The sequence below is a fragment of the Galeopterus variegatus genome, unplaced genomic scaffold (genome assembly GCF_000696425.1).
Source record: "Galeopterus variegatus unplaced genomic scaffold, G_variegatus-3.0.2 Scaffold1316, whole genome shotgun sequence".
Lineage (NCBI taxonomy): Eukaryota > Metazoa > Chordata > Mammalia > Dermoptera > Cynocephalidae > Galeopterus > Galeopterus variegatus.
The window spans coordinates 149,111-175,919 of NW_007727427.1; the positions used below are offsets into that span (position 1 = coordinate 149,111).

The 26,809-nt window shown below is 38.5% G+C and overlaps 1 protein-coding gene across 1 annotated transcript in view; it reads right to left on the reverse strand.

The window, feature by feature from the left end:
• Window positions 1-26,809, reverse strand: part of PID1 (phosphotyrosine interaction domain containing 1) — a 229,086-nt gene that overhangs the window by 110,345 nt on the left and 91,932 nt on the right. Inside the window, exon 2 of the mRNA XM_008576249.1 lies at window positions 12,266-12,412. Within this exon, the coding sequence (XP_008574471.1) occupies window positions 12,266-12,412 (147 nt within the window). The remainder of the gene's footprint in view (window positions 1-12,265; window positions 12,413-26,809) is intronic.

Consider the following 26,809-nt stretch of genomic DNA (forward strand, 5'->3'; position numbering starts at 1 on the left):
CACAGAAGCCCAGACATCGTTTCTCTTGCCAAGAAATGAACGTATAATATTTTCGGTAAAAACTAAGAAATGAACACCAAGCACAGCAAGGAACACATCTGCACCTGCTGATACAGTGGTTTTTATATTCTCTATACTGGGTAGTCAGAAGCTGAAACACCCCAAGATGTAATAAGAAATTGCTGTTCATTTTTAAGAGTATTTTATGACTATGACCTTGAATGAGTTGTGTACTGCCACTTTAACATCTATACATTATTTGCCACCGTTTTGTCTATAGTTCATTGACCTCAACACTCAAACCACCGGGGAGCTGTATTTGAATGACAGTATTTTATTTGCATAGCACTGCTCCTGCAAAAAGTCCAAAGTACTTTATAAACATCTCTTTAAACTTGAAAGTAACTTAACTACTTCCATTTTAGATAAAGATATACACAAAACAAAAGTTCGAATGGCTAAAATTAGTAATTTAGAGAGGCTTTAACAACTCAGAGAGGATTTCTGGATAAAGATGGCCAATTGACTTTATACATTTATCTCCTCTCCTTCCCAAATCCCACTAAACTGATCATAATGGAAAACTTAAAGAAATAACAAAAAGAACAAAATGAATAGGAGAGGAACTGCAGCACACCAGAGGTTTCAACAAAAATTTGGAAGTTTTAGAAAGCTCACTGAATCTACACATCTAAGCCACAACTTTCAAAACAAATTTTATAAAACTAATATTTTGACCTAATCTATCTGTATCATGTGTCTTTATATCTCAAATGGTTCGCAAATTAGCAGGGGAAGTCAGGATTTTATGTAAGGTTGACTAAAATATCAAGAAACAAGAGTTTCCAAATTGAAAAGACCCACAACCATCCAACTGTATTAACTGGAGGAAAAATCCACACCAAAAACTTAACCATTTCAGAGAAGTTTCAGAGCACCAAGAATAAAAAGAATATTCTAAAAGCTTCCCAAGTGTGAGAGGAAAGGTCACATATAAAGGGACATTAGTATCAGAAACAAATTGGATCAAATTCCTCAAAAGTATCATGGGATAACAGAAGTCAATGGGCAGTGCCTTCACAATTGTAAGTAGACATTATTACCAATCTATATGTCTATACCCAGATAAATTCTCAAAAAGGTGAAAGTAGAATAAACAGGGTTTTTTTTAAAAAAAAAGTTGATATTATAGAGACAGAGAGTAGAACAGTGGGTGGTTACTGGAGACTGGGTAGGGGAGGGAGAAGAGGGAAACAGAGGGAGGTTGTCCAAGGGGTAAAAATTTACCATTAGATAGGAGGAATAAGTTCTGGTGTTCTGTAGTACAGTAGGGTGACTATGGTTAACATTTATTATGTTTATTACATAATAACTAGAAGAGAGCCTTTTGAATGTTTTCACCACTAAGAAATGATACATGCATGAGTCGATGGTTACATTAACTACCCTGACCTCATCATTATACAACATATATGTAACAAACATCACACTATACTGCATAAGCATGTACAATTACAATGCGTCAATTAAAATTTTTTAAAAAAGAAATCTTCAGACATACAAGGCACACAATCTTTGCTTCTTGGAGATGTGCTCCAGCATCATTAAGGAGTAAACCAAAGAAAGGGAAGAACAGAGGAGTATACAACACAGGACAGTAGCAGGGAGAAGTCCCGAGTTACAGCAGCACAGCTGGCCCTGGACAAAGTCTGCTCGGGAGCAGAACAAAGGACTCTGGGGGAGAGATTCCCAGGAGGAAATGAAGAAAAATACACTATTCATATGATTGAGTAGCTGGATAATATTGATACCAAATCTGATAGAGCATTTGAGGAAAATTAAGTGTAGGTATATATAAAACTATATGATTCTAAAAATTATATTTTTAAAATTAAACAAGAAAGGAAATGAAAATCATGATCATTGATGGGCCCTTTAGTTATCACATAGATATTGACTTAAGTAAACTTTCAGAAGTAGCTATACTAGGAAGGTGGAGGAAAGAAAATGGGTAGGATTATAATAGACCTAAATCTCATCTACCAAAATAGAAAGTCAAAAGAGATCTAAAATGGAGGAAAGCTAGTGTTTGGAAATATGAAAGTAAACATGAAAAGAAACTTTCAAATAATTTTGGTTATCCCTTTAAGCAGGACTGGGGTGTGCAGGAGGGGTGAAAGAGAAAGCTAAAAATACTTCACGTTTAGTTTTTCATTCTTATTTGATGTTTTTATCTCTGCAAGTATTGCTTTGATATAATTTACAATTCAAGGGAAAAAAATCACTTACATTATTACTTCCAGGTTCACACGAGGTTACATTCACAGTCGATATTACCTAATGTTTCCTTATTTAATGCCCATTTTCCATTTAACAAACATTAAATTAAACTATCCTTACAGTAGCAGGTAGACTTGCTCTAACATTTGATTTCCTCAGTATGGATGCCTCTAATGTAAAAGGTGAATAGAACACACACAAAAAAAATGACATAAAGAATGCTTAGCTGAAAATATATACGTATATAAACTTAGAAATGTATTTTAAAAGGTAACATCTTATATTTAATTATTGTATTTATATGAACCAGATTTTTGTTTTGGAGTTATAATAACCTTCTAAGAGTCTCTAAGAAATTGTACAAGCTCGCTGGAAACCATAAGCATATTATGAATGAGTTTTTACCAACTTAATTGGTTTTCTGTAGGGTGTTTCTGTGGGTTGCCTAACATGTAACATCTACCACAGAGGAACCATATTTTATCTACAGAATTAATCCAGGAAAACCTGCAAAATAATTAACATATTTTCTAAATAAATGAATTCTAAATTCAGATAATTAAGCTAAATTTTCAGAACTAAGCACACGAATTGTTTCAAAGATAAACCGTCCAGACAGGAAGCCATAAGGGGAAAATGACTGTGAAACTTCTCTCAGACATGCACGTTATACTCAGAATATCTTCCATATCACTTTTTGCATTATACTTAAACCTTTAAGGGGAATAGGGAGAAAAGTATTTATTCACATTCCCTGTCGTAGTGTTATGAATTTTTTTTAATAAACACTGTTTAAAATGCCCATTACACTGGAACATAACATACTACAAATACTCATTGTGTAAGAAACCTATATTCCATATGAAATTTTAAGGAATCTCTTCTTTTTCAGAAATTTTGATGAAGAAATAAATAAAAGAAATTTGGCTCAACATAAGAGTAAGATGCTCCTTCTACAGACTCATCTTCCTTGACTTGATAATTTTTTTCTAGTAGCTTTCTGAATTCCATTCCAATAAAAGAATTTTCTTGGGCTCACGAAAAAATAAACAATCTAAATAACTGATCAACTGTGAACATTTTATATGGCTTTTCTTGGCTTGGAGATTCTTGCATTTCTACAATTTCCCACCATTTGTAGTAGAAAAATGGACAATCCAAAGACATCAGGTCCTAATCCCTGGAACCTATAAATGTTACCTTATAAGGAAAAAGGTTTTTGCGGATTTTATTAAGTTAAGGATGTTGAGATGGGGAGATCACTGGATTATCCAGTGGGCACTAAATCCAATCACAAGTGTCCTTATAGGAAAGAGGAAAGCCACTTTGAGTGACATGGCCACAAGCCAAGGAATGCCTGCAACTGTCATCAACTGGAAGAGGTGAGGAACAGATTCTGCTTAGAGCCCCCAGGATGTGGCCCTGCTGACACCTTGATTTCTACCCAGTGATGCTGATTTTGGACTTCTGGCCTCTAGACAGATGAGAGAATAAATTTCTGCTGTTTTAAGCCACTAACTTTGCCATCAGGAAACCAGTACATCATTTTTTTAAATGCATTGGAGTAGGTCTACAATTATTATGCTGAGCACACCAACAAATCTGACACCAGACAAGTCATAAATTAGATGGAAAAAGTCACTTTTCTTGAAACTATGGAAATTCTGATTTGGACACAGAGAAGAAACAAATGTCAAAGTCATTGACTTGAAGGGAGCTGTTTTCCAAAATGCTCTATTTAGAATAGAGTCTCTGGTTAGCTCAGTTGATTAGAGCATGATGCTGATAACACTAAGTTCCAGGGTTTGATTACTGCCCCAGACAGCCAAAAAAACAAACAAACAAAAATAAACAAAATAGATTGGAGTCTCTCACAGATATCTTTCCAGATAAACCTGTCATATCTAGAGAATTTTTTTTAATTATTACTTTTAAAAACTAACTTAAAAAGTAATGCTTGTTTAACAAGAAAACATTTTTAAAGGACAATAAGCAAAAACGAAGAAAAATCAAAAGTTTTATCCATAATCTTATTATCCAGGAATTACTTCTGTTCATATTTTAGTGTATATTGGTGCAGCCTTCTATGACAAATGTCTGCATATGATTATTTTTGTATTATTTTTAAAAAATAGAATCCTAATAACATTTTGCAATCAGCTTTTTAAATCATTTAACACACCATGAACATTTTCCATATCAATATAATTTCTACAACAGAATTTTTAAGGCCTGCATGTATTCCACAGTGCCATTGAGCAAAACTTTTATAACATCCTTTTTACACATTTAAATGATTTTACCATTTTTTACTGATGAATATTTGCTGATCTCCCAAGAGTTTTCAAAGGCCACAAGTTGACTAATGTGGTCAGAAACATTACAAATTTAGAAATACGGGAGTATACAGTCTTTGACGTTAGGCCAGAGGTTAAGCCTTAATGTTAAATCTAATTCCTTAGCGTAAAAAGGAACACAGCTGGGGGTAGATTAAATGCTTGGTGGGGAAGAGGAGCTTCTTCTGGTTTTCATAATGTTCATTTTCCAATAATTCCTCTCTGTCCCTAGTTCTTAAATATTAGAGGGGGGTGCACGTCTGTAGGTTTGTGTGCCATTTGCAGCCACCGCCCTCACAGTGTGGGGGGCACCTGGAAATAAATAGTTAGAAGGTTTCAGGGGTCCCCAAAGAATTCCTCAATGGGGCAGCAGGAGCTCTGCTGCACCCACCAATCATGGGAAAGAGAGTGGCCACCAAAAGAAGCCTGATCCAACTCAACAAGCATTGACTGAGCGTCGACTCTATGTGACAAACTAGAGAAATCAGGCAAAATGATCATCTTCCCTACAAACACTTTTCTCAGCTGAAGTGAAGATAATTCCCAACATGAAGACATTTTAGTCAACAAATAACAAAAGTGAGATCAGGAAAGATAAAGAGCTTTGCTGAAGCCACCATGGCTGTGAGTGGAAAGACCAAAGCATAGAATTCAAAGTCATAAATAGGGCCTCATGGCCAAGAAGGTTACATTAAAACCACCAGTAAAATATCCTTCCATGCTAGGTGAATAGAGCAGTGGCCTAAGTAGTCTGTATCTCAAACATATGTACACGTGCTCATGAGAGTACTTCAAAAGTTCATGCAAAAAAAGAATTAAAAGATAATACAGACCAATACTAAAACAATTCACTGGGGCTTTAATTGTCCCTGAAGTCACATCCATTTTCTCCCCTTGACTCCTCTGAGACTAAAACAGGGAGGGCAGGTGACTGAGCACTGTGAGTAAGACCGAGGTGGAAGAACACAGCTGGGGGTAGATTAAGTGCTTGGTGGGGAAGAGGAGCTTCTTCTGGTTTTCATAATGTTCATTTTCCAATAATTCCTCTCTCTCCCTGGTTCTTAAATATCAGAGGTGGGTGCACGTCTGTATGTGTAGGTTTGTGTGGTGTATGCCCATCTCAGGCTTTCCTCTCCTTTGGGACCCATTTTCCTTGTGAGACCAGAATGTGTAAAACTCCACCCTCGCAAATGAGAAGAGGAAAGCTGAACCCTCACACAGGACTTCACAGCACGCCAAGCCAAGTGCCTCACTCAGGAGAAGGCAAGATGTGGGAATATCAGGCCTCCTGTGCCTGAATAGACCTAGATGAGGTGCTGGTGGGGCTCACCATAAAGGGACAGAGGCTGTCGGACACTTACCACGCTGCAGAATGAAGACAAGGACGCCCTCAGCATGAGCAGTGAGAGAACTAAAAGAAAGGGAAGTGGAAAGAAATATCACATGCTTAATTAGCCCTGTCCAGCACCAATGCCCAAGGTTGCCTTGATGGCCAAGAGAAGCACCCCTCCCCCCTCAGGCCATCCCTTAAGACCAACCTCAGGGCCCTTGCCCCACCCAACTCTTCTGAGAAGGCACTAGAAAGAGACAAGCAGTAAATCTCGAACCAATGCAGAGATGCCAGCCCAAACAGGAGACCTGTGTCAATGACCCTGCTTCTCCTACTTGGGTCTTTTCCTCCACATCTTCCCTAAGTATTTCTCCTTCGTTCCCTTCCCTTCTGCAACTTATGCAAATCCTCACACTCAGAAATTACCACCCATCACAAACTTTAAAAGACATTGGAAATAAAAGACATCTGTTATAAGATGTGCTAACCCCCCAATTATGGATCAGTTTATTTGGGACAGCGTTGCTGCTAGTTTGCTATAAAACGCTAAGCACCATGAAGCTGGAGACGGTCTCTGTGGAAAGGGTTTGCAGAGAATCCACATGGCCAAACAGGAACTCACTGGACGTTTTGTTTGTTTTATATACTACGGTTCTTCAAAAGGTTCATCGAAAAATTGAATTAAAAGATAATGTAAATCTTCCCGTGAACATTTGAAGTACTTCAGATATAGGCTAGTACATGCTAGTGAGTGTATATAATTTTTTTTCTTTTTTTTAAAACAAGGCATACAACTTTTCACTGTAGACTATTCCTTTCTTTTTCTTTTTTTTAACCAAATCTGAAAATCTGAGTGGTATACCCGGGGTAAAATTCTATGATACTTTTCGTAACTTCCCCCATGCCTTCTGGTTTTTATAAGAAACAAAAGAAAATTCTAATCTAATTATGCAAGGACTTGAGCCTTGGACTTTGGATAAAAGAGGCACGAGATCCACTGACCCTGGTTCCAGCCAATGAAGGGTGCAGATACCGAGGCCTGCAGAAAAGAAACACTGTGCTCAAAATCACATGGCACAGCTGGCCAACCAGTTTCAAGAACTATCTGTTGTAGACACAAAAACCACCCAGCAGTTATTGACAGGCAGTGGCGTCTTGCTAGTGCAAGCACAAACTGCGGAGTCAGACAGCCCGTGTTCAAACCCAGGCTCTGCCAATTACTGGTTTTCCTGGGACAGGCTGATGAACTTCTACCTACACCTCAACTGGCTCATCTGTGAAATGGGGCTGCACAAGGCACTTAAACTGTTCAGTTGTCGTGAGGATGTAATGGCTCTATACCATGAAAAGAGCATAGATCAGTGCTTAATATATCAATAAGCATCTGCCCTTTAACACCACTATTTCTGTATGATTAGTATTTATATTGCTTTTTTTATTATCATTATCATTATTATCACTATCTTGGGAAGGCTTTGAGAACTCTGGTGAGTGAGCCCAGGAGTCAACGTGTCACACACACAGCACACTTGGGATGCAGTTATTCTTACCATGCAAGGGCTAGTCAGCCCCCAAATACCATTTCCACCCCATCCCCCACATCCCAGGGTATGTGTCCATTTATGTCACTTACATTGCTCCTACCACACACCACTCTGTGGTCCAGGTCTTCAAGCTCCAAGTACGGTCCACTGTCATGTAGGTTACATGGCATATTTTATAGTACGGGCTCCTGTTCCCCACCACTAAGCTGAGCGCCTGAATCAAAATCTCTGGGAGGAAGATCCAGGATTTGCCTGCCAAGGGATTCTGAGACACACACACGTTTCTGAAGCACTTGCAATTTATTTGGGCACTTGTCTTATTCTTTCCACCTGGCTATATGTTGTATCACCCACAACACTGATCTTGATTCCTTTCTCCATGATTCCATGCACACAGTAGGTTTGCAATGAATGTTAACTCAATAAATGTTTGCTCACGAGCTGAAGCCACGTAGGACTCTCCTAGGCAGGAGGAGAGAAGTGTGACAAGCTATCATTGCTGCTGCAAAATCGACACAGCATCTGATACTCCCAACAGCTCCAGCAAGAGTCCTAATGGGATGCAGTAGGTTGTGCAGTTAAATAACTCCACTCCAGAAAAAAAAGAGGCAGCCACAGAGGAGAACACACAAAGACCCAGCTGCCTGAAACATGAATAGGCTGGCAGGACAATCCCGTCAGGACCCACGGAGAATACAGATCAGAGGGAAAGGGGAAATCTGACGTGAGCCAGGGTCTCGGTGGTGCTCACCATAACCCATTTTCAACGCCCCCTCTCCTTTGCTTCCTCCTGTCTCTTTCCCTCCCCAAACCAAAAGTTATACAGGCACAACTTGAGATCTTTTTGTTAGGAAAAAGAACTAGCACTGTGTGACGATGGAGTGTCCCGTAGCCGGCCCTGCAGCTGGGCCCGGGCTACATTGTGCTTATTATTCCTGGTAGGCCTGGGCCCGAGAGAGAGAGTTCCTTCTGCAGCTGGCAGCTTGTGAGCTCAGCTCCTCGCAAAAATCAGAGAGGAAACACTGGACTTTGTTCTTCAAGACGATCGGAAAAAAATGGGGGTGGTCTGGGGATTGTAAACAGAAATTTCAACGTTTGAAAACCTTTTCTTTTTTTAACAAAAGAATATGACTCTGAACACAAACGTGATATTGTCCTCGAGAACTAAGGAATATAACTCCAGTACATTTACAGTTAAACGGATAAGGTTGATAGGATACAATTTGGGGAATTACACGTTGCAGGTTTTCCTCCTTCAGTAGAATAATAAAGCTGGAAAGGACCTCAAGACGTGTTGGCCCGGATCCCTGACTCCAGGGTAGTGATTATCCACGCCTGGAATCTCCTCTTCATGATTTCTAGGGATGGAGAGTTCATAAATTTTTTTATAGCCCAGTGGAATGTGTTTTTCACCTTTAATGCAGAGGTTCTTCCCTGTGTCCAACTACAATCACTGCTGATTTCCCGTTGTCTAGCTCGCCACACTGACTGGCGCCAGCCCAACCCTCACCCTCTTTGGCATGCCCTTCTGCATTCCTACTATTTTTTTCAACATCCTTTTAGAAGTAAAATAAATGAACACAACCTAAGGCAGTACACAGGAAGAACTAGTCCATGAATCTTGAACCCTGTACTCCTTTTCAGAAAAATGATGGTTTTTATTCTCCTAGCAAATATTTCTCTCTCTCTCTCACACACACACACACACACGCACATTTCTTTCAAATCTGAATTAGACTGCCAGGTCTTTTTATTCTGTATATTTTTTTCCTTTCCATTTTAAATGAACTCTGTAGACATTATCATACTAAATTCCCTTCTTAATACCTGTGCCTACTGACTTCATCTTGCCTTGAGGTACCCTCTTCCCTAATAGGAGCAGAATTCAAAATGACTTCAGTAAGCCTTCTAAAGGGTGTAAAACGAATTGGATCTCACATCACTTTCAAATTTAATGAGTATTTTTACAATTCCTTCATATCACCAATTCATCAAAAGTATTAAACACAATGGACCTAAGGCCAGTTCTGTAGACTGTGAACCAGTGGCACTGGCCAAGCCACTGCCAGCTGCTCTCGGGAAGCTGGAAGTTCACCTTATCAGAGTCACCATTTAAATGTGCTTTTTCAATGAATGAATAAATGAAAGAAAGAAAGAGAAAGAGGAAGGAAGGAAGGAAGGGAGAGAAGGAGGGGGGGAGGAAGGACTGACCACAATAATACGTTGAACTTTTAGAAGAAGAGAACAGGCCTGTGGTTACCAGAGCTGGGAAGTAGAAGGGGAGAGAGGGGTAGGGAGAAACTGGGTAAGGGATACAAAGAGTAATTACGATTTATAACAATGAACATGCTAATAATATTGATTTGATCATCGCATATTGTACACAAATACTGACAGTCAACTCTGTACCCCACAAATATGTATAATCAACTATGTTACAATATAGAAAATAAATTAAAAAATAATAAAAATGTTTAAAAATTTAAAAGAAAAAACAATATTACCAGTTAAAAGTCACAAAGAATGATTATGTTTTGTAAAGATGAGTATACTAATTATCCTGATTTGATCATCATTTATGGTACACAGGTATTGATATTCAACTCTACACCCCACCAATACATATAATCAATTATGTTTCAATTACATTTTTTTAAATAAATAAATACATAAAAATAAAAGCACGTTTTAAATACATTCCAATGGTATACAGTAGTGCTATAATTAATGGTAATTTGTTGTATGTTATCAAATGGCTAGAAGAGAGAAAATCAAAGAAATTATAAAGTTTTGCGATGATGAATATGCTTATTACCCTCACTTGATCATCACAAATTGTATATACATACTGAAATCGGACTCTGCATCCCATAAATATGTACAATCAATATGTTCAATTAAAAAATAATGGCCCAGAACCAGGCAAGCAACGGAGCCAGCCGCCAGGGGACCTGAGACAGGAGCCGAGGGCCAGCCCCGCGCCCCCCACCCCCACAACAATATCCCATAATATTCTTACTAGTGTGATTCTTCGGGGGGTGTGACTTATCTGCTCATGTCATTCACCAAATTTCTGCTTACATTTTTCTAATTCATTTTTAAGAGTTCTTTCTGCATTAAGGATGTAAATCTTTGAGCATTAAATTTGCTCCTTATCAATTGATCTAAATTTGTGATGTTTTCCTTCATTTCTACATTAACAAAATAATTTTCTATCTAAACATTAAATAAAAAATAAATTCCTTTAAAAAAATAGGCATTTGAAAATGAAGTCTTAGAACTCACTTGCCTAAATCCCAATGATAATAGTTCCCCATCGTAATTAAAACAAAGTCTAAACTCCTTGCCATGACCACAAGGCTCTTCCCTGCCCGACCCCACCACCCACCACAACTTTCTCAGCTTCCCAGGCACACTGGCCCATTCTTTTCCATTCCAAAACATGCCAAGACCATTTCCACCACAGAGAATTAGCATACCCTGTTCTTTCTGCCTGACAGATTCTTCTACTTGTTTACCCACATTTTCTCCTCCCCTTACCCCCAACCAGCAGTTAAATTCCATAAAGATGCTGGTGGGTCTTGCTCACGTTGTGACCCAGTGCCTAGCAGACAGTGGGCACCCAGTAAGTATGTGTGGGCTGAATAAATGTGTGAGGTTCTGTGCATAGCACCATTCCCCAGGACTGTCGTAGGCTCCAACCCAACCACAGCTATGCAGGAACCGCTGCCCTGGCAATAAGGAGTGAGGAAAGGAGCACACCTATACAAGACCACGCACAGAGCACACAGCAAACACGCGTTTTCCTTGCTTCTTATTTTCACTACTCGAAGCAAATTTCTGATGACAAAATACGCATAAAACATATTTTCTTTGTTACCTCTAAATCAATTACTATATTCACCAACTCAAGCAAAAGAGAATATCATGTGAGAAAGAATCCAAAAGCTTACCAAAATTATGTATTTCATTTCTAGTTCTGTTTCCATGTCGGCATTACCATTTGCATAAATTTTTTTAAATGTTTTATGGATTCTGAGGCATGAATATTAGTATAAATTTTGAGAGCTGAAGCCAGGCAAAAATGCCAAACTACCCCCAAAAGACTCAGAGAGTACAACTGTTGGAAAACTTGTTTTTTTTTTCTTTTTGGCTTTTTTTTTTCTTATTCTTTAAGATATGTTTTATTCAGATTGTAAGTACAAAGGGAGAAATTATCACTAAGGATAAAACTTTGCTTGTGAAGCCTGAAGTTCCACAGAGCTACAGAATACACAGCAAGAATACTATTTTATTCACATAACCTAAAACCTACATCTTTAACGTGTACTTCCAAATGATGAAGTCTGTTTATCATTAAGAGAACTAAAACAGTATATGAATTCTTAGTACCATCACTCAATGAGCTTATTTTGTTGTTTTATATTTCATTCTTAAAAATGGTACCACTGTGCGGGCCAGCCCGGTGGCGCACTGCTACAGTGCGCCGCTTGGGAGCGTGGCGGCGCTCCCGCCTAGGGTTCGGATCCCACATACAGACCGGTTCCTGCTCACTGGCTGAGCGAGGTGCGGGCGCAACACCAAGGGTTGCGATCCCATTGCCGGTCCCGGTCCGGTACGGGCGCGACACTGAGGGTTGCGATCCGTTGCCGGACACGAAAAAAGACAAGAAAAGGAAAAAAAAAAATGGTACCACTGTGAAACAAGGTTCTCCAGGTCACACATCCTGCAGCCTGTCCCTGCGAGAGCAGCCCTGCAGGCCACATGCCCCCTACCTTGCAGCCACTGTGAGTCCTTGTCTTCATCAGGGGTGTGGTTGTGCACAGCTCGATGGCCTCCGGCTCGTGGAAGATGACCGCTGGGAGGGGTTCCTTTTTCAGTGTGAGGACATTCAGTTTAGACTTCAACATGGTCTGAAAGTGCTGAAAAGCAGAAAAATATGTCAAATATAGTTAAATCATTTGGGTTTGTATGGGGTGCACTTGTACATCAAGCCCAGCAGCAAAATCTTTCTTTTGTTAATTCCATTTTAGTAGGGGTGGCCAAGAGATATTTAGTACAATGGACGAGGTCTGGGAGGGGAGGGGAACTGTCAGGATGCTATTAAAATGAAACTGTGGAAGACAGCCAGTCCCTACACAGAGCTTAAAAAAAAATGGGTTAGTGGTAGAGTCACTTCACCCAGAACCTTATGTTCAGAGAAGCTATTCCAAGGTGCGATATCCAGTTGAAATCCTGGAGATGTAATACATGCTGATTCAGCTACACAAGAAAAGATGTTCTGAAAAGCATGTTATAGGAGCTATTTGGGGAAAGTCTAGAGACATTGCAGACAGAGGAGGACAGAAGAAAAAGTACCCAAGATTTCTGCTCTCAGCCTTCCCCAGCTCTTCCATGCACTGGCTGGAGAACCTCGGAAAATTCACTATTCCTCACTGGACCATTTTTTCTGCTTCTCGGGCAAGGACCCTAGATACAAATCCATTTTCTGTGCAACTCCTGTTGCCACTAGTTTTGAACTATGCCCAGAATCTAGCCATATTTAATCACTGCTATCCATACCACCCAGTCCAAGGCTCCATCTTTGCTTGGTCTGTTACCACAGTTTCCAAAACTGGCTCATCACTTCCAACCTTGTCCCCATACAGAGAATCCCACATAGCAGCCAGAGGGATCCTTCTAAAATCTAACCATGGCATGCTATGCCTTTGCTCAAACTCTCCCAAGGCTTCCCATCTCTTCCTAGAAAAATTCCAAGTCCTCGCCTCAGCCTTCAAGGCCTGCATTATTCGGGGATCCACTGCCTCTGTGATGTCATCTCCCACCTCTCCTGCTCTTGCTATGGATCCAACCACAGTAGCCTCCTTACTCTTCTGAGTATAAACCGAAGACCCATGTGCCTTGGGACCTCTGAACATGCTGCTCCTGCCCTGCTTCCTTGCTTTCTTGAGGACACTTATCAAATGTCACCTCATGAGACAGTACATCCTTATCAATATTATCTAAAAGAGCACACACACACACACACACACACACACACACCTGATTTCATGGACATGTACCCTGTGCAATCACACAGGGCCCCATGCTCAGGAGGGCTCCATGCTTGGTTTAATGCTCTTGGGTTAATGTTGCCATCTTGACATTCTTAATAATGTTATCTTTGAACTTCTGTTTTGTAAGTGAAGTCTGATGGGACAGTGGAGCACATATGAGAGCAGAGGAAATACACACATGAGCATCCCCCAGCCTTGCCACCCATTTGCACAGAGCATTAGTGATGAGCACAGAATTCTCATGGACCCAGGACACAGAGGAACTCAGCAAGTCAAAGTGATTAGAGGTGAGCCTGGTCAGCCTGTGAGCAGGGGCACACACAGCCCAAGAGGCCACACTGAGGAACCAGCACTGCCTCCAACGCAGAAAGAATCAGTTGTTTTCTAAGAAACGTAAATGATCAAGGAATCCTACCATTATCTTTTCCCACTTGTATTACTTCCCTGTTTTAGGCAACTACTTACACTGATGATGATGACATAGAAGGAAAGGGAAAGGGAGAGCAACCACAGTTCCTTCTGCTTCCACTCCTTTCCTACTCATCGGTAAGACAAAGGCGAATTGTGGGTAGAATGTGCATGTGTCAAGACGTGAAATAAAAACAGGTTTTGTGCAGCATTTCACTGTTCTGATAAAAACAAAATACAGTACGAACGAGGAAATGCTAATTGTGCAATCTCAATCATTCTGCTCTTACATTTGCATTTAAAGTGGGCAGTGCACAATATAATTCATGCTAATAATCTAAATTTCTAATTGTTTTTTACTCAGAACAGCATTAAATAGCAAATAATAATAATCATCATTGTTTTTTTAAAAAAGACTTTTCCAGAAAGAGATTCATGAAAAAAGGAAAAGGTTTTATGTTTTAGTACCTTTAATGACACTTTTTTCTGGTTTTTGAATAGGGAACACTAAATTATTATTTTGCACTGCAAATCGTGTAGCTAGCTCTGCACACATATATATCCATCTCTGCCTATTCCCTTCCCCTACTTTATTCTTCTTAACACTTGTCACTACTTATCACCACTATAAAATCATGTAGTAATTTTTTTTTTTATTTTATTGTCTTCCACTAGAATATAAGCACCATAGAGCAGAAACTGTCTTGTTCAATGAAATATCCCAAGTGCCTAGAACAGTTTCTGGCACATCACAGAGGTCTGACAAATACTTGTGGAAGGTAATGAAGGTAAATAAAAATGTAATGAAAGAAAAACATGCACTGCAAACATACAATAATGAGATCTAAATCAGGGTTCACAGACTACACCTGCTGACTATCTCATTGACCTTTCTGGACCTGCTATGGTTTATGAAACAAACATAGGACTGAAAAAAGTAAATAACAACATACATACACAAGTACATTCACCTAAGTCTAAATCGCCAAAAATAGTCCTCTAAAAAGTCTGTACAATTCAGTATAAAGGCAGTAGAGGTTTTGGAATTTGTAGCAAGGAAAGCCTGTATTTCATATGTCAACAGAGTGTCTTCTAGAACCCCAATCAGCCATTCTGATGGTCAGTTTTCTGTACCAACTTGGCTAGGCTACCATGCCCAGTCATTCATTCACACTAATCTAGGTGTTGCTTTAAAGGTATTTTGTAGATGTGATTGAAGTCCATAATCTATTGATTTGAAGTAAGAGGGATTATCCTAGATAATCTGGGTGGTCTTGATTCAATCAGCTGATAGACCTCAAAAGGTGAGCTTAGGCTTCCCTGAAGAAGATATTCTTCCTGTGGACACCAGCGTCAGCCCATATCCAAGCTCTCCAGCCCACCCTTCCTGACAGTCAGCTTTATGATTTCAGACTTACCTAAACAGCCTCCACAATTGCATAAGCCAATTCCCTGAATAAATTTCCTAATATATATCTCCAACTAGTTCTGTCTCTCTGGTTGAAACTTGATTGATACAGCCACCTTTTATAAGACAAAGTTGTCAGCCGTGACACTTTTTTAAATGGGAAGGAGACTTGCCCTTACATTTCCCAGAGAGTATTGATTTTTATTTAAAAAAAAAAATAGGGGCACATCTTCATATTAATCTAGAAGTTTCTGTCTTAGCTTGTAATAGAGTCCAGTCCAATGGGGGTGTGGGCTTTGGAGTTGCAAAGGGAGAAGACAGATCTGGGAGAAGCAACGTGAATGACTGAGAGTGAAAGCTGAGGTTGGGAGACAGCGTTCTCCCCTGCCGCCATCTTGCTGAGTCTACAGAAAGTACACGAAACCACTGATCATCTCACTCTGACTTCTGTGACATACTAAGTTGCTGAAGATGACAACAGAAAGGGACCTCTTCTCAGGAGGGTGAGACAACCACACTGCCCAGGATTGTCTTCTCGTCCCCACTGTCATTACTGTAGGACTAAATGTCACAGCTATTGATTCAATCACTAAGCACACAGAGAGATTGGAATTTATGAACTGGCGCGCATACCGCCCCCTTGATTACTTGGCTGGGGAGCCAAGTAAAAGAAATAAACAAACAGGAAAAACAAAACAAAAGCTTAAATTGGGGATGGGATGACAGAGGAGTGTAAATTCCAACACCAACACACTGCATCTTGCAGTCGCAGCTCCCCAGCTCCTCGGAGCCTGCTTCTGAAGCCAGGCAGGCACGTGCCGGGCATCCACTGCCAACTCATCCACGCACCTTTACCAAGCACCTGTGTGCACCTGAATACTGTGGTAGGCACAGCTGGAACCGAAATGAAACGTTAGTCTCTGCTGGAAAGGGTTCCTCACAGCTGGTGGAAACTGTTAAGTCAAATGACAACTGCAAATGCGTGTGAGAAGGTGTTTAGGAGAGCTAGAGAGAGGCTGAGTCAATACTTGAAAGTGAAAGAGAAAATGATTCCTTTAAAAATATTTTTTCCCATTAATGGTTTTGTCCCTTTTTTTTTTGCCCAGTGTGAAAGGAGGAAGGTAAAAGAGGGAAAGCATGTGGATTACTTGATGAATTATTGTCTCCCATAATACATCTTTTTATGGCATATTAACATTTTACGTAACTGATTTGCTCTTATAAATTTTTGGTGGTAGAAGTGTGATAATAGCTGTTTCTTATAATAACACTCTTTTGCCCCCCTCTCTGGGGAAACTTCTCCACTACTATATACTGCCTTGTGGAATGAGGTTTTCAGTCACAATTCCCTGCCCCCGACATTGTAGCACAAAAAATATGTGACACTGGATGACCATCTGAGTACCTCATGTCCCTGCCCAAAGCACTGGTTCACAGGAAACTCAAGATTGGCTGAGTTGAACAGACTGTTCCAGGACATCAGTACATATGGTTGCTAGACTGGGGTGATGGGAGGACAGCCGTGACTGACCTTCTCACCCATCAAGGTCAGTCTGAACGTAATACCACACAGACAAGGAAGGCTGAGAAATGGGCAGACACAAGCATGACATTGCTGAGCTCTTAAATCCAGCTGTGTCTCAGATCTACCCATGGACGCACCTACAATATAAACCAATACATTCCCTTTTCTGCTTAGGCAAGGCTGAGTTAGGTATCTGATCCTTGCAACTGAGAGGGTCCAGCATAACAAATTATTGTGTAATGAAAAATCATCCGTGAAAATAAAATGGAGCAAATAACAAAACTTTTAAAAGAACTTCATCAATTTTAACTGTAGAAATGCTTAGTAATATTTTTTTTTTAAAGTGAATCTTGTACTTATTTGAACAGGCTCAGCCTTAATGATAAACTACCAACTAAAAAATTAAAGTAGGTATCATAGTCCCCAGGTTATTTATGTCTAAAATAAAGCCCTCTGAGCTACTGCCAAAATGAGAGGAATTCCAGGTCTGAAGAAATGGTCAAATAGTGTACATGCAATGACATTTAATCCAGGTGGCAGGTGCTCTTACTAGATAACAATGACTCAGATGCTGTACTCAGTTCTGCCAGAAGGAAGGAAGGCCTTGTACTTCCTGAGCCTCAATTTTCTCATCTGTCAACTTTAAAATGCTATGTATGCCATGCCATAAACAAGATCGCTTATATTTTGCATGGACAAACAAGAGCAATAAAGATAATGCAACTTAACATAATCCAGTAGCGTTATAAAAAGGCAGGAAATGAGAAATCAGATAGAGAAGCTTGGAAAAGCTACTGTTCCCAAATCCAAGATGCACAAAGTTTCATAAAGAAAATGTGTTACTCATTCTTAAAGAAGGGAAGTGAATAGCATTGTAGAAAATTAGGGCACTGCCCTGGACAAATTAAACAAAGCTCGGCTTTCTGCATTTGGTGCTTTATGTGTGATCCCAAAATAGAGCCTCTAAATCAAGCCCCATTATGCGGATGGGGTGATCGCCGTGCCCTGTATAATTTTATAGTTGGCGCTGCAGACTCCTATTCAGACATTAATCTCTAACAGTTTAGCAGGCAAGGATTTACATATTTTACCAATTCAAGTTGGATGTATCTCACCTTTGTATTGATTCTATATCCAAAATATAAAGCATCTTTGGAAGTAAACCCTGCTTCCTTCTTTACAAGATAACTGGAACACTATCCTCACTCAATTTAAAGGAAAGCCATTAAAGTCTTAATCTTTGGTCCATCCTTGCATTTTAAAGGCTGAATATAATGGTCAGTTTTAACTTGCAAATTACTGATTCAGTAATGCCCTAATTGAGCTTCAAAAATATTGCAAATGTTCACTGTAAGAGAACTACAAGGAACAAGTGGGTAAATCAGATGAATGGAAAACTTCAGTACTGCAAACAAATGTTAATTTGTACAAGTGCACAAAATCAGTAGGGCTTTGACACTTCATCCGTAATCACATCTCATGTTATTACTTTGGGGGTAGTAAAAATTAATGGAACTCGCTTGTGGTTTCCTCACATTGTATACTATTTATTTCAAATACAAGGTATATTCAGGCACCAAATATGAGAACATAATCAATGATAACACTCTTCTGAGACCTTTAACATATTTTGCTTATCATTTTAAGGTAAATTTTTAGGTTTTTGATTTTAAACATTCACTCTAGCACTTTCACAAAAATAAGCAGCATAGAAGCAAAATAAATTTTCTGTTAAATGAACAGCAAATGATTTGTATATAATTAAGAGTAATTGCATGAGTGAATAAAATTTTACTTAATTAAATTCGGCTTTTATTTAAACATTTTGAATACAAAGGGTTCACTTGTTTTTATCCTTTTTAAAAGTAAAGCAGGGCTGGGTAATCTCCCAAAATCTAGCAGTTATACACAAAACTGAACCATTTGATTTCAAGAATTAATTTTTTTATGCAGTTTATGTCAATCTGGTATTTTAAGAAAAGAAAGACCTACACCAATTTGGCATTTCCCTTCTTGCTGCAAATCATCCTTAACTGTCTTATTCAAAAAAAGTCCCAACTTAATTTTAAAGGCCTATATCCATAAATTTAAAAGGCTGTCTATACTTATTAAAGAGATGGCTTTTATTAAACTAACTGAAAATACTCAGGTTCACACATCCATATTTATTCATGCAACTTTGATTATGGAAGATTTTTTTTAACATCACAAATTTTCTCAAGAGATTATGTGGGAGAGGCACAAAAATAACTGCAAGCCCAGGGACTATACAAAAGCACCCAAGGCATGTGAAAGGCTCACTCACTCGGGGGAGTCTGGAATACACATACATACTCATACACTCACACACATGCCCCCACACACACCCACGTGCTTCACAAATGTGTTGTATTCCTAGCTTAAGTAGTTTCTGTCATCTTCTAAACCACTTTTCTATATGTAAACAGTTATTTTCCTATTTTTAATTGTGAAAAGTTAAACAATTTATTATTAAACATGGGTAAAAAACTATCAACCCAAAGGTTTGTTTCATTTGATTCAGAGTGCTTTATGATTAAAATTGGAAGCAGTATTAAAAAATTGGGATATATATGATTAAAATCTGTATTTCCACTCCTTTTGAAAAATCAGAAGAGCCTCAAAAGCAACCTGCATTCCCGCACAGCAACAATTAGCTCCAGCTGGCTGTCGCACCTGCCCCTGCAGACCTAGGGGCTTTCTTCTGAAACTGACCATGGTCTCCCCTGGCCCTCACGGCCAAGTATTCCTCTATACTAAATACCAATGGCTATTTTTATAGTCACTTCATGCCTTACCAAATTCAATCCTATACACTACTCAGTTGACCTTTATAAGCATTAATATTTGCAACCCCTGAGGTAAAATGACAAATGCTGGGAGCACAGAACAAAAATTTCACATACTCATGAAAAAAATCAAGTACAACTGAATTCAATCAGACCTATCCTTAAATTACAAAAAATCAACTAAGAGAGTGTGAGTAAGTGAATGACAGGGAGAAGTGATAACATAAATAGGCTAACATGTCTGTCTGTCATTCCACTCAGAATGGATCAGGAATAAATACTTAGGAACCTGATCTTCTCTTAAGTTATTCCCACATGCCCCTTGTGGTGTGAGTATCTTGTTGCACTGAATATGATTCAACTGCTAAAGATCAATATTTTTTATTTTTCACTTTCAAATGAGATAAATTAACAGGCACCAGAGTGACCTTCCTACTTAAAACAACCGAATATATACTTGAAAAAAATTATGAAACAACAGTCATAAGGCACTGGGTATCAGGCAATGAAGGACATTCATCCCTGAGAGATGTAAAACAACCAAGGTAAGCTGTACAACTGCTCAACTTACTGCCTTGACAGAGTTTGCAGGCTGCAGTGCAGGGAGGAGACGTACAAGCAGGGCCCAGCAGACTCCCTGAGCTAAGGAAACAGAGATAAAAGACTGGGAAAACAAAGAAGAGCAGAGAACTACACACAGAAAATTCTGTAAACCTCAAAGTGTCTCGTTAAATATTCAGCTGAATACTGATCAGCATATGTATAAAAGGAAACTAACCAAGGCTGGATAAGAACCACTAGAATGGATTAGAAATGACAGTGCAGGTGCTCACACAGGGCTCCAGTTACATTGTTCATTCACACCAGCCAGACTGGAAAAACTCATGAGTCACAGAGCATTAGGTACAGTACTCAAGAAGGTCTAGACTCAGTAGTGGGGAATAATTTAGGACTATACTAAATGCTGCCATGGTTCCACTTGCAAATATTAAAAGGAATATTCAAAAGGATCAAATTGCTTCCAAGTAATTTAACAAAATTCAACAACAACAAAAAGTTGAGGAACACTGGTAGGAATCAAGAAATATCCAACACCCAACAAGGTAAAACTCAAAATGTCTGACATCCAATCAAAAATCACCAGCCATGCAAAAACAGCAAGAGAAACCCATATAAAGAGATAAAACAATTAATCTAAACCTACCCAGAACTGACACAGATGTTACAGTGGGCAGGCAATAACATTACCACTGTACTCCACATACTCAATATTGTACTAAAGGTTTTAGCCAGTGCAATAAGGCAAGCAAAAGAAATAAAAAGGCTCCATATTGGAAAGGAAGAAGTAAAACTGTCTTTATTCACACCCAATGTGATTATCTATGTATACAATCCAACATAATCTAGAAAAAGTTACTAGAATTAGTGAATGAATTTAGCAACATTGAAGGACACAAGATCAATATACAAAACTCAGTTGTTTTTCTACAGTCTAGCATTGGAAACTTGGCAATGAAAGCATATGTCCCTAAGAAACCTGTACACAAATGTTCATAGAAGCTATATTTTTTATAGCAAAAACATGAGAAATAATCCAAATGTTCTTCATCAAATAAGTAGATAAACAGACTGTGGTATATCCATACATTGACATGCTACTCAACAAAGTAAAAAGAAATAAATATTGGCACACACTACAGCATGAATGAATTATAAAACAATTATCTTGAGAACACAAACAAAAAAGAGAACAAACTGTATGATTCCACTTATACAAAATTCTATGAAACATACATCAATGTATAGTGACTGAAAACAGATCAGAAGTTGCTGGGGACAGATGGGGAAAGCAGGCAGGAGAGTGACGTACATGATGAAAACTTTCTGGTGATGGTTTCATGAACGTATGCAAATATGCAAACTCATGAAATTGTGCACTTTAAGTACATATAGTTGATTTCATGTCAAGTATACCTCATTAAAGTTATTTTTCAGACAAAAAAATAAGTTTCATGTAACATGGCCCTTTACTCAACGCTAGAAGAAAAAGTTACTGAGATGAACACACTAAGAAACAAACCCTGTTCTATAACATGGTGCCTTCCCAAAAGATTCCTACGTAAAATTTGACAATACAGGATTTTACCTCTGCATGCTGACAGTAGAACCTAATTCTTACATTGATATGACTCACTGTAAAATTAATAGTCAGTATCCTTCTCCTCGGATAAACGGCTAATTCTAGGGCTGGGACAAGAAATGTGCAAGATGAGCCTAAAACATCTATTGAGTCAGAAACTAAGAAAGTGCTCATAAAATGATGGGGACATGTCAAACAAACAGCGGAGGAAACCTAAGTAGCTCTCAATGACCAACATTAGACAACTTGAGTAATGATGATAAATAATAATTGAAATGGAATATAACCCTGGATTAAAGTATCAGTGAGCAATACTGATATAATTGAAGAAAGGAAGGAATGAAGGAAGGTAGGAGGAAGACAAGTTCATTCTGACAGTAGAATTACACTTTACAAATATAGAAGAAATAACAGAAATCTAAAGTCGCCATTTACAAACACAACAGTAATATTGTTTCAGGCATGGATTATTGTTTAAGACTAAAATTAGTGGGCTAAATATGATCAAGAATCAAGATATTTATATTGTCTCAAAGAATCTCTCCAAAAGATCTATACTTCACAAAGAGTAATATAAAAACTTGACTTTGGCAAAACCAGGCAAATATCACCTTGACCAGATGCCATCTCCAACACTGAGACATGCACTGAGAACGGGACGGCACCACTTCTATAATATTCTTGCCAAAAATGCATAACCTGAACTTAATTATTAGAAAATACAGACAAACCCAAATTGATAGATACTATAAAGAATAAGAGGCCAGAACTTTTCAAAAATGTTAACATCATAAAAAGCAGAGAATGACAGAAAAACTGGCCAGATTAAAGGACACTACGGAGACATGACAATACAAGTTGAGCATCCCATATCCCAAAGTCTGAAACCTGAAATGCTCCAAAATCTAAAATTTATTGGTGCTCACATGACACTCAAAGGAAATGCTTGTGGGAGCACTTTGGATTTCAAATTTTTTAATTTGGGATGCTCAACTGGTAAATACAATGTAAATATTCCAAAATCTGAAAAATTCTAAAATCTGAAATACTTTGTCACAAGCATTTTGGATAAAGTTTGCTCAACCTGTATATGATCTTGAATTGATGTCTACTCCAGAGAAAGGGCATTAATGAGACAACTGAAAAAATCTAGTAAGGTCTGAAAGTTACATAATAGTATTTTAGCAATATTACTTTCCTGGTTTTTGTTATTTTGCTGTGATAATATAAAATGTTATCATTTGGAGAAGCTTGGAAATTCTTTACACTATTTTCAAAATGAAAAGTTTAAAAAGTGTAATATAGCCCTTGACTTTTTGATTGTTTTATTTCAATTACTGTTAAGTATCATTTGTACATTTTTAATTAATACCTTTTCAAAGTTTTGATTTAACTTGTGTTCATATTTTAGCACCCATAAAGATATTAGTCCAGTATAGTCTAAGTTATGTTCTAGTTCCTGACAAGAAGCCTGCCATAATTTGTACCTTTGTTCATATGTAACAGGTGTTTTCTCTCGGCCTTCAAGATTTACTTTTTATTTTTAGTTTTTAACTGTTTGAATAAATCAGTCTAATTTTGTGGTTTTTTCAGTATTTTTCATGTTTAGTGTTCTCTGAGCTTCTTGAATCTGTAAATCTGTGGATTAATATCTTTCATTATTTTTGAAAAATCTTCAGCCCTTCTTTTTTTGGTTTTTGGTTTTATTTTATTTATTTACTTTATCTTAAAATTTTTTATTGTGGTAAAATATATGAACTAATAATTTCCATTTTAAGCACTTTTAAACATATAATTGTGTGGACTTAATAAAATTCACAATGTTGTGTAACCACTACCTCTATTTCTAAAACGCTCTCATCTTCCTAACCATAAACTCTGTACCCATTAAGCAATTAGCCCTCATTACCCCTTCCTCCACACTTCTGGTAAACTCTAATCTACTTCTGTCTCTGAAAAATTTTTTTCCTTTTAATTTGTTTACTTTTTCTTACTTTCTTTACATGTTATATACATGTTATATACATGGAACTGTACATGTTATACCACTTGGAACTGTCCCACAGATCTTGCATGTTCTGTCCCATTTTCATAGACTCTTTTTTCTCTTTGAGTTGCAGATTGAGTAATTTCTCATTAAAAGCCTTCTTCATCTCTGTTTGTTTCTTATAGTTTTTATCTCTCTGCTGAAATTCCATATGTTCATGCATGCTTTCCACTTTTTCCACTATAGTGTTCATAATATTAACCAGCACTATTTTAAATTCCATATCTGAATCAACTCTGAGACTGATTTTGTTAATGGCTTTGTCTCTTCACAATGGATTTGTGTGTGTGTGTGTTTGTGTGTGTGTGTGTGTGTTATATTTGGATTGAATGCTGGGCATCATGCGCAGTAGAGTCTTAGTTAAATGGCATTTATTCATGAAAATGACCTCTTTTCTTCTGCTGCTCAGGTTAATTAGTGTGGGTGTCAAGTCAATCGGTCTAGAATTGGGCTGTTTAGATTTTATTGTTGTGTTGCAGGCTTCAATTCTGCTAGCATTAGCTCATCGTTAGGGTGGGGTCAAGTTTGCTGAGAGGTAATATTTCAATATTGCCTCAATATTCCTAGTATCCTAATATTCCTGTTCCACCATCAGCTTTCGGACCTCTCTGTACACCTGTGACTCAGTGAGGGTCTCTCTTCTCACTCCTGCTTTGTCCCCAAAGGCTGACTGCAATTACTTGGTACCACATACGTTTTAGCCTGGAGCTGTAGGAAGAGGGGGCAGAGAAGAGTTCCTTCTCTCGTTCTACCTCAGTCTTAGGCAGGCCATGTGTCCTTTAGTCTTGGGAATGGAGCTTTTTCTCAGTGATCCTGACTGTGCCCCAGCTGTAGAGGACCTCCAATACTCTGCATCCAGGGTGATTTCCCACTTCTACCCCAGATGTAGAGAATTTTTTTTCTTTTCCCCTCCACAAGTTGCAATGGATCTTAACCTATGAGCAATAGGATTTGCCAACTTGCCCCAGCTGTGAAGTCTGCTCCTTAGGGAAGAAGAGTCCAGGTAGGGCTTTGCTCATGGCAATCAAACTCATCCTCCAGACTATACCATCAAAAGATCTTTGCTCTGGTATCTATTCTGGCTCCTAATCTCTCTCCTGAGCCCCAGTGGTGGTGTTTCTAGAAGAGCCTATGAGTCGATGCAAACTCTCCTTGAGTATCTCACTCCCAGGGGCTCTACACTCTCGTGCTAGCCCACAATTGACCTTTAAAAATTTGATAATAATTTTAGCTGAATTTTTATTACCCTCTTGTATTGCAAGCTATGGTACTTCCATGCTCTGCCACAGGTGAACCAGAATTTATAAGTAATCTCTTTTTGGAGGGCTGTTTTTTATGTATTCTAGGCTAGTTGGATATACTATGACCCCATATCTTTGATGGGTGCAAGCAAAGTTATGAGTTTGTAAGTTATTTGGATTTTTCTTGTTGGTGAGATGAAAGTGATGCTCTCCATAACTTTCTACATCCTAAACAGATACCAGTATTAAAATTCACATTTTTGATCAGTTTATGACTAAATTCATTGAGGGATGCTTTGTGTTTAGAAGATACAAATAAAATGTTCTAAAGTATTCATTAGCCTTACCTACCACTTCCAAAGGTCCTTTCCCCCAAACCTTGTCTCTTTCCAACTCAGATATTTACGTCTTCATGGATGCTGACTACTCTCTGGTTGTGGCCAGCTTCCCATCTCTCTTCTCAGACACCTCCTGTTACAGAAACGTTAGCCCTATCCTCCCTGACAAATAAATGCCTACAACTCCTGTAGAAGAAATTGCTCAGAGTTACAGAATATTAAGAATAAGAGAAACCTTTCAGATGATATAGACCAACTTCCTCATTTCACAGATGAAAAAACAGAAGCCCAGAAAAGAGAAGTAATGAGTCCAAGGTCATCCAGAACCACAGGCTTCAAAGACAACCACGCCCAGAATCCCAGACAACAGGTACCTGACAACCATTCAATCATGTGTCTAAATATTTTAACTTTGGCAAGTTGTGTATACTTTCTGAGCCTCAGTTTCCTCATCATAAAACAGGGCCAATATCTTTCCCGCAAAACTGATATAACAGTGTGAGTGTGTGTGTGTGTGTGTGTGTGTGCGCGTGTGAGAGAGAGAGAGAGAAAGAGAGAGAGAAATCCACACCTCTCACAAAGTGCCAGGCACTTTATAAGGATGATCTCGTTTACCTTCCAATAATACTCTGAAAACAGCAGGGCAGATTCATTCTGAGACATTCTGATGTCACAGCCCAGATTCTCTAACATCCTGCAACATTTCTCCCCATAACGTACATTAAATACCTAGGACAGTAACTGGCACATGTACACATATACAATCTTTATTCTTTTACCTCCCTATTCTTTGCCATTTACATAAAGACAATCGTTTAAAAGTGTCTGGAAGCATATATATAAAAGACTTAGCAGTAGCTATTTCCAAGTTGTTTCGAATTGTTGTTTTTCTCTTCCTGTACTCTGTTTTTTTCACTAATTTGCATTTTCTACCATTAAAAAAGCTAACGTGTTTTTATTTTATGTAAAGTTTAATGTAAGTTATTTGTAATTAAACAGTAGATGAGGCACAGATGAAGCAGCTGCCCACCCGTGTCATTCTTTGATACATACATGTACGCACGTGCTCCATGAAACATAGGCAGCCTTTGAAAACCTGACCAAAGCAAGTGCACTGCAGAAAACAGCCCTGAGTGCTTATCTTCCTCCAGAGTAATAACTGAGGGCATAGAATGGAGAATAAAAACAAAACCAAGTAAACACACTTTTAAAAGAATGAAAGAAGTCAGACAAAACAATGTAAGATTTGGAAACCAGACCAAATGTTATGAGTTTAAGATTCCAAGGACTGTTTCTTATATTTCCTCAAGGGACTTCATTTAGTCCTCAAGTATAACCCCCAGGGCACC